Genomic DNA, 12277 nt, shown 5'->3' with positions numbered 1-12277 from the left:
ATTTTCTTGCAGGTAATGCCACGACTGGAAGATAACATCAATTATGATCCATCTTCTAATGTTGGAGATGTAGAGAATGAACATGTGTTCAGTCCAAAAACTCAAAATGTAGAACTGGTAGCAAATGATCTCAAAGAAGATATATCAGTACAGAGCAATATTAGGGCTCATGAGGAAGTGAGGACGCACCAAGAATACTTCCAGAGATACTCAAACCCTCATAACAAGTTTACTCCCAAGACTGATACTGACCATAAAATGTTGGACCACAAAAGCAATAAACAAAAGCTTGAAAAAATGCCTTTAGAGAGCTATTGCGAACAATGGATAAGAGGGCAGCTATCTAATTTTGATTATTTGACCATCTTAAACAATTTAGCTGGTAGACGCCATGGGGACCCTGTCTGTCACCATGTTATGCCATGGGTAACAGATTTCACCTCTCGGACAGGTTCCAACTGGCGTGATCTGACACGTTCCAAATATAGGCTGAATAAGGGAGACAGACAGCTGGATCTGACATATGACACAGCCACTGGGACAGCACAGGTAAGTGAACTTCACAATAAAAGGATTTGCATCTTATAAGCATGCTTTGATATTTTCTTATTGGCTTTCCAGTTGCCTTGCATTTTTTTTTTTTTTATTTAATTTGCAACTGAAGAGAGATTATACGAGGAAGGATCGGAAAGGAATACACAATAATTTTTTTCTCCACTGGTACTGCAGCTGGGATGTTGAAAGTTCACTACAAAATAATTTGAAGTGTGTGCTGCAGAGGGTATTTTGTTTTCATGTGCAGCTCTAGCAACAGAGGCCTGAACTACAAAACAACAAATGTGTCACGCAGGTTACTGTTGTCAGCTTGTGAGGAACAGCGAAGTGTAGTTTGATATTTGTGAAGAAAAGGGTGTAAACTGAGGAGAATTCACAGGGGCATGTGTAGCCTGTAAGTGGATGACAGTATGGGCTGTAACAGTGTCTCCAGGTGGTAATGCATTCTTGCAAGAGGACCGTGTGAAGCTATGCTCTAGATGGTTGGTAACAGCTGAAACCCCACAGAATGTCAGAGCAACTGAGGCAGCAATTTTGAAAGGCTGATATGCGCACCTGCAAAACTTGTTGCAGCAGTTGAACATTTTCTGTAGTGCAGTGTACAGTATTGTTCATGACACATTGATATTTGTGCGCATCTGTTCGGTCAAATGAAGAAATTCCTGATCAGCCAATGCTTTGTGACAGACGCGGAAGTGAAATCAGCAGTCCACAAATGGCTATACTCCAACCACATGGACTTCTACGAACAGGGCATATTGAAATTGGTACTGCGATGGGAGCAATGTGTTGACAATGTTGGTGACTATGTAGAGATGTAGGTAAAAGTTGTAAACTCATTTGTGATTTTTTTGTTAATCTTTTTGGTAATAAAATTATTGTGTGTTGCTTTCTGATTTTACCTCATATATATTGGAAATCACACTTTAGGATTAATACAGAATGGTGTGGTTGCATTTGCTGTGCATTCTGGGGATGGAAACAGGAGATTCAGGAGTGTCCTGGGAGAACAACCATGTAGGACTGGTGTCAGGCTTTGAACATTGCCCTGTAATGTGCTAGGAAGGCATGTAATGCAGAAACCAATTTAACTCTAATGATTTCAATTTTAATTGTGCAAACAAATTGTTCTGCCAACCCATTTAAGGCTGGATGGAAAGGTTGTAAGATGTTTAATACTGCTGTGGGTCCAAAACTTTTCGAATTTGAGCTCTGTGCATTGGAGACTGTTGTCGACCACCAGTATTTGGAGCACACCCTCTATTGCTAAGGTCCATTCCAAGCCTCCCTTTGTGGCAGTCATGACGATTAACCACATGGACCCCATGAGAAGGTCTGTAAAGTGTGTGTGGCCTAAGTCCCGCAGCTGCAACAGCGTTGACCGCAGAGAAAATAACTGGGTTTGGGCTGACTGGTGTGCTTGGCAAATGGTACATTGTCAAACAATGTGTACTACATTGTTGTCCATTCAAGACTAGTGGCTGGAACAATTTGCTAGTTGTTTCATCTAGGAAATCCTCTGTGAGATTGATGCAAGAGTTTTAACACCCAGTGTTGCAGGGATTACACCTCTACCACCTGGCACCATTCTTCAGCTTTTGTAAGGAGCGCCATACATGTATGAACAAGAAGTTGATGCCAATAATAATAATAATAATAATAATAATAATACTGAAAAAAAATACTGAAAACCAGAATTGACAGCAAGAAACGAAGACAAAAGCTATAAATACTTATGCTATACCAATATTGACCTATTCATTTGGAGTAGTGAAATGGAGTAACACAGACCTAGAAGCACTCAATACACTTACACGATCACAATGCCACAAATATAGAATACATCACATACATTCAGCAACAGAAAGATTCACATTAAGCAGAAAGGAAGGAGGAAGGGGATTTATCGACATAAAAATCCTACATTATGGACAGGTAGACAATTTAAGAAAACTCTTTCTAGAACGAGCAGAAACTAGCAAAATACACACAACAATCACACATATAAATACATCGGCTACACCACTGCAATTTCATAACCACTTCTACAACCCTTTAGATCACATAACATCAACAGATACGAAGAAAGTAAATTGGAAAAAGAAAACACCACATGGCAAGCACCCGTATCATCTAACACAGCCACACATCGATCAAGACGCATCCAACACATGGCTAAGAAAAGGCAATATATACAGTGAGACAGAAGGATTCATGATTGCAATACAGGATCAAACAATAAACACCAGGTATTACAGCAAGCATATTATTAAAGATCCCAATACCACAACAGATAAATGCAGACTTGGTAAACAACAAATAGAAACAGTAGATCACATCACAAGCGGATGTACAATACTAGCAAATACAGAATACGCCAGAAGACATGACAATGTAGCAAAAATAATACATCAACAGCTTGCCTTACAACATAAACTTATAAAACAACACGTTCCCACATACAAGTATGCACCACAAAATGTACTGGAGAATGATGAATACAAATTATACTGGAACAGAACCATTATAACAGATAAAACAACACCACATAACAAACCTGACATCATACTCACCAATAAAAAGAAGAATTTAACACAACTAATCAAAATATCCATACCCAATACCATAAATATACAAAAGAAAACAGGAGAAAAAATTGAAAAATACATCCAACTGGCTGAGGAAGTCAAGGACGTGTGGCATCAGGATAAAGTTGACATTATACCAATTATACTATCAACTACAGGAGTCATACCACACAATATCCACCAGTACATCAATGCAATACAGCTACATCCAAACTTATATATACAACTACAGAAATCCGTAATTATTGATACATATTCAATTACCCGAAAGTTCCTAAATGCAATATAATATATACCGTACAGTTAAAAGGAAGTCACGCTTGATCAAGGTCCGCGTCACTTTCCATTTTTGACCAGACATAACGTCTGAGAAAAGAAAGAAAGAAAGAATAATAATAATAATAATAATAATAATAATAATAATAATAATAATAATCTTGATGGCAATTGTTCATCAAAGACAAGGGTATTGTCAGGAGTGCCCCTGGGAAGTGTGGTAGGACTGCTGTTATTTTATATATACTTAAATGATGTGGAAGACAGGTTGGGCATCAATCTGTATTTGTTTACTGATGATGTTGTGGTGTAAGGAAATGTGTTGAAGGTGAATGACTGTAGGATGATACAAGATGACTTGTTGTTGATGTAATGAATGGCAGCTAGCTCTGAATGTACAAAAATTTAAGTTTATGTGGATGAGTAGGAAAAATAAGCCAGTAATGGTTAGATACAGCATTACAGTGCCCTGCTTGACACAGGCATGTCATTTAAATATCTGGGCATAACACTGCAAAACGATCTGAAATGCAATGAGCATGTGGGCATTGTGGCAGGAAGTTGAATGACCAACTTTGGGTTAATGTGAGAATGTTAGGAAAGAATGATTCATCTGTAATGGAGGCTGCATATAGGATGCTAATGTGATCTATTCTTGAGTACTACTTGCATGTTCAAAGGAAGATATCAAAGCAATTGAGAGGCGAGCTGCTAGATTCGTTGCCGATAGGCTTGAACAACACACAAGTGTTACAGAGGTGCTTCAATAACTCAAATGGGAATTTGTGAAGGGAAGATGTTATTTTTGAGGAGCACTATTGAGAAAATTTAGAGAACTGACATTTGATGATCCTGCTGCTGCGAACACAAATTTTGCTGAAGAATGATGAAAATAAGACATGAGAAATTAAGGTTCGTATGGAGGCACATGTTGTGTTGTTGTGCTCTTCAGTCCAAAGACTGGTTTGATGCAGCTCTCCATGCTACTCTATCCTGTGCAAGCCTCATCATCTCTGAGTAACTACTGCAACCTACATCCTTAATGTATTCATCCCTTGGTCTCCCTCTATGATTTTTACCCCCAATTCTATTCAGTACCTCCTCATTAGTTACATGATCTAACCATCTGATCTTCAGCATTCTTCTGTTGCACCACATTTCGAATGCTTCTATTCTATTCTTGTATAAACTATTTATCGTCCGTGTTTCACTTCCATACATGGCTGCACTCCATACAAATACTTTCAGTAAAGACTAACTGACTCTTAAATCTGTACCCAATGTTAACAGATTTCTATTCTTGAGAAATACTTCCCTTGCCATCACCAGTCTACATTTTATATCCTCTCTACTTCACCCATCATCAGTTATTTTGCTCCCCAAATAGCAAACCTCATCTACTACTTTAAGTGTCTCATTTCCTAATCTAATTCCCTCTGCATCGCCTCATTTAATTCGACTACCTTCCATTATCTTCATTTTGCTTTTGTTGATGTTCATCTTCTAGCCTCCTTTCAAGATACTGCCCATTCTGCTCAACTGCTCTTCCAGGTCTTTGGTGTCTCTGCCAGAATTACAATGTCATCCGCAAACCTTAAAGGTTTTATTTCTTCTCCATGGATTTTAATTCCTCATCCAAATTTTTCTTTTGTTTCCTTTATTGCTTGCTCAATATACAGATCGAATAAAGTCAGGAATAGGTTACAACCCTCTCTCACTCGCTTCCCTTTCATTCCCCTTGACTCTTACAACTGCCATCTGGTTTCTGTACAAATTGTAAATAGCCTTTCGCTCTCTGTATTTGATCCCTGCTACCTTCAGAATTTGAAAGAGAGTATTCCAGTCAACACTGTCAAAAACTTTCCCTCAGTCTAAAAATGTTAGGAACATAGGTTTACCTTTCCTTAATCTACGAGGGCTATCCACAAAGTACATTACGTTTTGGAATTAAAAATAAAGTATTGAAAATTTTTTTTATTATATACAGATGAAAGCCACACTTAAATACTACTTTTCTACATAGTTGCCATTTAAATTAAGGCACTTATTGTAGCGATGGACGAGCTTGGAAATTCCTTCGTCGTAAAATTCGGCCACCTGTGCCTTCAACCACGTGGTTACCTCTTCTTGAAGCTGTGCGTGATTTTTGTGGATTTCCTGGAAAGAGGCACTACAATAAACTCTCAAAGGTATTGCCAAACTCTGCACAACCTCAGAACAGCAATACAAAACAAGCGCTGGGGAAAGTTGGGCTCAAAGATCTTGCTGATTCACGATAACGCCCGGACTCACACGGCAAATGCCACTCGTGAAGCTCTCGAATCTTTTAAGTGGGAGTTGTTTCCTCATCCGCCGTACAGTCCCGACCTGGCACTGAGTGACTTCCACTTATTCCCAGCAATGAAGAAGTGGTTGGCTATGCAGCGTTTTGGTGACGACGCACCGCTTCAAGAAGAGGTAACCACGTGATTGAAGGCGCAGGCGGCCGAATTTTACGACGAAGGAATTTCCAAGCTCGTCCATCGCTACGATAAGTGCCTTAATTTAAATGGCAACTATATAGAAAAGTAGTATTTAAGTGTTGCTTTCATCTGTATATAATAAAAGAAATTTCCAATACTTTATTTATTTTCAATTCCAAAACGTAATGTGCTTTGTGGATAGCCCTCATATCTTCTAAAATAAGTTGTAGGGTCAGTATTGCCTCGCGTGTTCCAACATTTCTACGGAATCTAAACTGATCTTCCCCAAGGTTGCCTCGTACCAGCTTTTCCATTCGTCTTTAAAGAATTTGTGTTAGTATTTTGCAGCCGTGACTTATTAAACTGATAGCTCAGTAATTTTCACACCTGTCAACACCTGTTCTCTTTGGGATTGAAATTATTACATTCTTCTTGAAGTCTGAGGATAGTTCACCTGCCTCAAACATCTTGCTTAGCTGATGGTAAAGTTTTGTCATGTCTGTCTCTGTCAAGGCTATCAGTAGTTCTAATGGAATGTTGTCTACTCCCAGGTCCTTGTTTTGACTTAGGTCTTCCAGTGCTCTAACAAATTCTTCACACAGTATCAAATCTCCCATTTCCTCTTCATCTATGTCCTCTTCCATTTTCATAATATTGTCCTCAACTACAGATTAGATTAGTTCTTGTTCCATAGATCATGAACACGACACTTCGTAATGATGTGGAACGTGTCTGGTTAATAAAAGGTGTCTATACAAGATATTACATTACACAAAATATTACATGACACTTAATATTTTTAATTTTTTGTGGGGAGGTTGTGGAAATTACCCACTTACTATATCCAAAAATTCATCTAATGAGTAGAAGGAGTTGCCATTAAGAAATTCTTTTAATTTCCTTTTAAATGCTATATGGCTATCTGTCAGACTTTTGATGCTATTAGGTAAGTGACCAAAGTCTTTTGTGGCAGCATAATTTACCCCATTCTGAGCCAAAGTTAGATTTAACCTTGAGTAGTGAAGATCATCCTTTCTCCTAGTGTTGTAGCCGTGTACACTGCTATTACTTTTGAATTCGTTCGGATTGTTAATAACAAATTTCATAAGTGAATATATATATTGTGAGGCTACAGTGAAGATCTCTAACTTTTTAAATAAGTGTCTGCAGGATGATCTCTGATGAGCTCCAGCAATTATTCTGATTACACCCTTTTGTGCAATGAAGACTCTTTTACTCAATGATGAGTTACCCCAGAATATTATGCCATACGAAAGCAGAGGGTGAAAATAGGCGTGGTAAGCTAATTTACTGAGATGTATATCGCCAAAATTTGCAGTGACCCTCATAGCATAAGTAGCTGAACTCAAACGTTTTAGCAGATCCTCAGTGTGTTTTTTTCCAGTTCAACCCCTCGTCAATGCATACACCTAGAAATTTTGAATATTCTACCTTAGCTACCGATTTCTGATCGAAGTCTATATTTATTAATGGTGTCATTCCATTTGCTGTGTGGAACTGTATATACTGTGTTTTGTCAAAGTTTAATGAGAGCCCATTTGCGGAGATTTTCTGAAAAACATCGTTTACAACTTCACGAGTTAATTCTTGTCTGTTGGGTGTGATAGCTCTACTTGTATCATCGACAAAAAGTACCAGCTTTGCATCTTCGTGAATATAGAATGGCAAGTCATTAATATATATTAAGAACAGCAGAGGACCCAAGACCGAACCTTGTGGCACCCCATTCTTGATTGTTCCCCAGTTTGAGAAATCACCAGTTTTTTGCATATTATGTGAACTGCTTATTTCAACTTTCTGCACTCTTCCAGTTAGATATGATTTAAACCATTTGAGCACTGTTCCATTCATACCACAGTACTTGAGCTAATCTAGAAGTATTCTATGATTTACACAATCAAAAGCCTTTGATAGGTCACAAAAAATCCCAGTGGGTGACTTCCGATTACTCAGAGCATTTAATATTCCATTAGTGAAAGTATATATAGCATTTTCCATTGAAAAACCCTTCTGGAAACCAAACTGACATTTTGTTAAAACTTTATTTTTACAAAGGTGTGAAGCTACTCTACAATACATTACTTTTTCAAGAATTTTGGATAAGGCAGTCAGAAGAGAGATTGGGTGGTAGTTGTTGACATCAGACGTATCCCCTTTTTTATGCAGTGGTTTAACAATGGCATACTTCAGTCTATCTGGGAAAATACCCTGCTTCAGAGAGCTATTACATATGTGGCTAAGAATCCCACTTATTTCTTGGGAACAAGCTTTTATTATCCTGCTGGAAATGCCATCAATTCCATGTGAGCTTTTATTCTTGAGAGAGTTTATTATCTTCCTAATTTCAGAAGGAGAGGTGGGTGGAATTTCAATTGTATCAAATGGCGTGGGTAAGGCCTCTTCCATTAACTGCCTTGCTTCTTCTAATGAACATTTAGATCCTATTTTCTCTACAACATTTAAAAAATGATTATTCAAAATGTTTTCGACTTCCGGCTTGTTGTTTATAAAGTTTCCATTCACTTTGATGGTGATGCTGTCATCCCGTACTCTTGGTTGCCCTGTCTCCCTTGTAATAATATTCCAAATTGTTTTGATTTTATTATCAGAGGTATTAATCTCAGACATGATGCACATGCTTCTGGACTTCTTAATAACCTTTCTTAATGTAGCACAGTAGTTTTTATAATATTTGGCCATTTCTGGGTCATTACTCTTTCTTGTTGTTAGATACAGTTCCTTTTCGTGGTTACAAGATAGTTTTATTCCTTTAGTAAGCCAAGGTTTTTTGCATGGTTTCTTATAATTAGATTTAACTATTTTGTTGGGAAAACAGTTTTCAAATTCTCTTACAAGTGTATCATGAAATAAGTTATATTTTAAATTAGCTTCGGGTTCCTTGTGCACCTCATCCCAGTCTAACTGCTGAAGATTTTCTCTGAAATTTGTAATTTTTGAGTCATTAATTGAACGAACAACTTTGGAGGATAGTTTTGAATTACTGAATGGAGCTATGCCATATACTGTAACTAGCTGAGCATCATGATCAGAAAGGCCATTCTCAACAGGACAAGGATTTAGGTTTTTAAACCTATCTTGGTCTATAAAAGTGTTATCTATCAATGTGCCGCTGTCCTTTACTACCCAAGTAGGAAAATTAATGACAGATGTCAAATTGAAAGAACCGAGCAACACTTCCAGGTCATTCTTCCTATTACACTCTTTCAGTCAATCAACATTGAAGTCCCCACAAATAATAATTTGCTTTCCCCTATCTGACAGATAGCACAACAAGGCATCCAAGTTTTCCGGGAATAAATGAAATTTTCCTGAAGGGGACCTATATACTGTTACAATTATAAAAGAGCCCTCCTTCGGTTTAAGTTGACAGGCACATGCTTCTATAAGTTTCTCTAGACAAAAATTTTTGTATCTAAGCTTTCTACACAGTGATAACTTTTGACATATATGGCAATTCCTCCTTTCACCTTATTCTCTCTACTCATATGTGCAGCTAGTTTATAAACACTGATATTCACCTTTTCCATATCAGACACAATGTGATGCTGAGACAGGCATAATATATCTATTACATTATAGGATTCAATGTCATCCAAACAAACCAGGAGCTCATCTACTTTATTCTATTTTCACCAGGTCACACTCAATACTGTAGCCCTGATCCCTATCAATACTGTTTCCCACTCCACCCACTATCATCACATGATCCTGCTTTGTGAAACCCTTGCACAAGGAACCTATATCCTCTACCACCTGGCTAAGACATGCACTTGGCTTGAAAAAGTTTGTGACCTGGTACCTATCACCAAATTTTTCCTGCAAAATCTGGCCCACACCTCTTCCATGGCTCCTACCTAGCTACAGAACTTTCCTCTTACTTTCTACTTATTTTGAAACAGTTGGTTTACTAGTAAGATTCTGTTGCATCTTAACTACATCTACTTCTACTGGAGCCTCTTCCTTACTTAACTGTGGTAGCAAGGCAAATCTATTGGTTGTGCCAATTGGGAAACTGTCTGACACTGTCCTCTTTTTGTGGCCCGTGTTGCCAGCTACCACTTCCCACCGCTGTTTACCCTCCTCCCCCCTTGTATAGACTGTCTATGTACTCCTTCCATCTTTCTGCTTTCCCTTCTTAGCTTAGAACTGGTTTTTTTATCGGAGCTCTTGATATTCACACAGGTGGTTCTCTTGTCTCCAAAGGTCTCTTTATTTTCCTATAGGCAGTATCTATCTCTTACCCCTAGTGATATATGCCTCTACAGCCTTACTTTTGTCCTCTAGCCATCCCTGCTTAGCCATTTTGCATTTTGTATTGATCTCATTTTTGAGACATGTGTATTCCTTTTCGCCTGCATCATTTACTGCATTTTTATATTTTTTCCTTTCATCAATTAAATTCATTATCTCGTCTGTTACCCAAGGATTTCTACCAGCCCTCATCTTTTTACATACTTGAGCCTCTGCTGCCTTCATCATTTCATCTCTCAAAGCTACCCATTTTTCTTCTACTGTATTTCTTTCCCCCATTCTTGTCAATTGTTCCCTAATGTTCTGTCTGAATCTCTCTACAACCTTAGGTTCTTTCAGTTTATCCAGGTCCCATCTCCTTAAGTTCCTACCTTTTTGCAGTTTCTTCAGTTTTAATCTACAGTTCATTGCCAACAAATTGAGGTCAGAGTCCACATCTGCCCCTGGAAATGTCTCACAATTTAAAGCCTGGTTCATAAATCTCTATTTTAGCAATATGTAATCTATCTGAAACCTTCCAGTGTCTCCAGGCCTCTTCCGTGTATACAGCCATCTTTCACGATTCTTAAACCAAGTGTTATCTATGATTATGTTATGCTTTGTGCAAAATTCTACCAGATGGCTCCCTCTTTTAATCCTCTCCTCCATTCCATATTCACTTACTACTTTTCCTTCTCTTCCTTCTCCTACTATTGAATTCCAGTCCCTCATGACTAATAAATTTTCGTCTTCCTTCACTATCTGAATAATTTCTTTTATCTCATCATACATTTCTTCAATCTCTTCATCATCTGCGTAGCTTGTTGGCATATAAATTTGTACTACTGTGGTAGGTGTGGCCTTTACATCTATCTTGGCTGCAATAATGTGTTCACTATCCATAGTAGCTTACCTGTGCTCCTACCTCTTTATTCATTGTTAGATCTACTCCTACTCGTATCTGATTTTGTATTTATAAGCCTGTATGCACCTGACTAGAAGTCTTGTTCTTTCTGCCACCAAACTTCACTAATTCCCACTATATCTAACTTTAACCTATCCATTTCAGTTTTTAAATTTTCTAACCTGCCTGCCTGATTAAGGGATCTGACATTCCATGTTCCAATGTGTAGAATGCCAGTTTTCTTTCTCCTGATAACGGTGTATATAGATTGTTGTTTTTCCCTTGCTCTATCTGCAAGTGGAACAAGAAAGGAAATGGCTAGTAGCGGTACAGGGTACTCTCTGCGACGCACCATGTAGTGGCGTATGGAGTGTCTATATAGATATAGATGTAGATAAAGAAAGCAGCAAAGGTCAGGTGATTCTGAACTGGAATGCTTGTTAGAACACCCTACATGAACACATTGAAGAAGTGGGTCATGCCTAGATCCTGTAGCAAGGTCCAGGGAATTTATAGGAAATTCATTGAGAAAGTTCTCCAGTTGGCTGTTGAAATGCTTTTCTTTCGTACATATCTATGAAAAGGGGCACAAAGTACTTTTAGTCCCAAAACTGCATTTTTCTCAAGTAATTGAGTGAGCTTTTTGCAGTATCTTAAGAATTTTGAAGCAGGAAACTCAACACAAGTTCTCAGATACATAACTTGAATAAATTGGTCCAACCAATTATTGTTGACAATGACAGTTTTTCATTCACAGTGAAAGACCTGCAGTTTGCATTTGGTAATATATAAACAAAATGGCAGAGCTTTTACATTTTTTAAAATAAATTTCAACATCTGTGTTATGCAAGTTGCTCTTTTATCAACAGTTTCCACTTCCAACAACTACTGACGCACAACTGTCAACTGCACTAACTGATTTCGCCTTGGTCTGACTGCTCTGCACTCACTTACCTACACTTTGGTCTAACACCAGCCCTCATGTACATTCATGAAAATGTGTAATTGTTTTTATATTATTACAATTCAAATTTCTTTTAATTTACAATGAAAATAAGTTTATTCAGGTTGATGTAAATGTGACAGCATATTCAGTGTGATAGAATAACAGATTTTAAGTAATTTGTTCTTTACAAAAATAAGTGTTTCTATAATAAACTTCATAAAATTAGTTCCTTTAACAGTTAATATACAGTTATGTAAGATTCCATCAAATACAA

At 37.7% G+C, this 12277-nt stretch overlaps 1 protein-coding gene across 1 annotated transcript in view; it reads left to right on the top strand.

Annotated features, from left to right (window-relative positions):
• Positions 1-34: 34 nt before the first annotated feature.
• The window catches only part of LOC126198939 (WD repeat-containing protein 81-like), a 302041-nt gene continuing 289798 nt past the window's right edge, over positions 35-12277 (top strand). The window contains exon 1 of the mRNA XM_049935579.1: positions 35-549. Within this exon, the coding sequence (XP_049791536.1) occupies positions 259-549 (291 nt within the window). The 5' untranslated portion in view covers positions 35-258. The remainder of the gene's footprint in view (positions 550-12277) is intronic.

Source organism: Schistocerca nitens, chromosome 8, assembly GCF_023898315.1.
Source record: "Schistocerca nitens isolate TAMUIC-IGC-003100 chromosome 8, iqSchNite1.1, whole genome shotgun sequence".
NCBI classification, from domain to species: domain Eukaryota; kingdom Metazoa; phylum Arthropoda; class Insecta; order Orthoptera; family Acrididae; genus Schistocerca; species Schistocerca nitens.
This window is presented reverse-complemented; position numbering and strand designations above follow the sequence as displayed.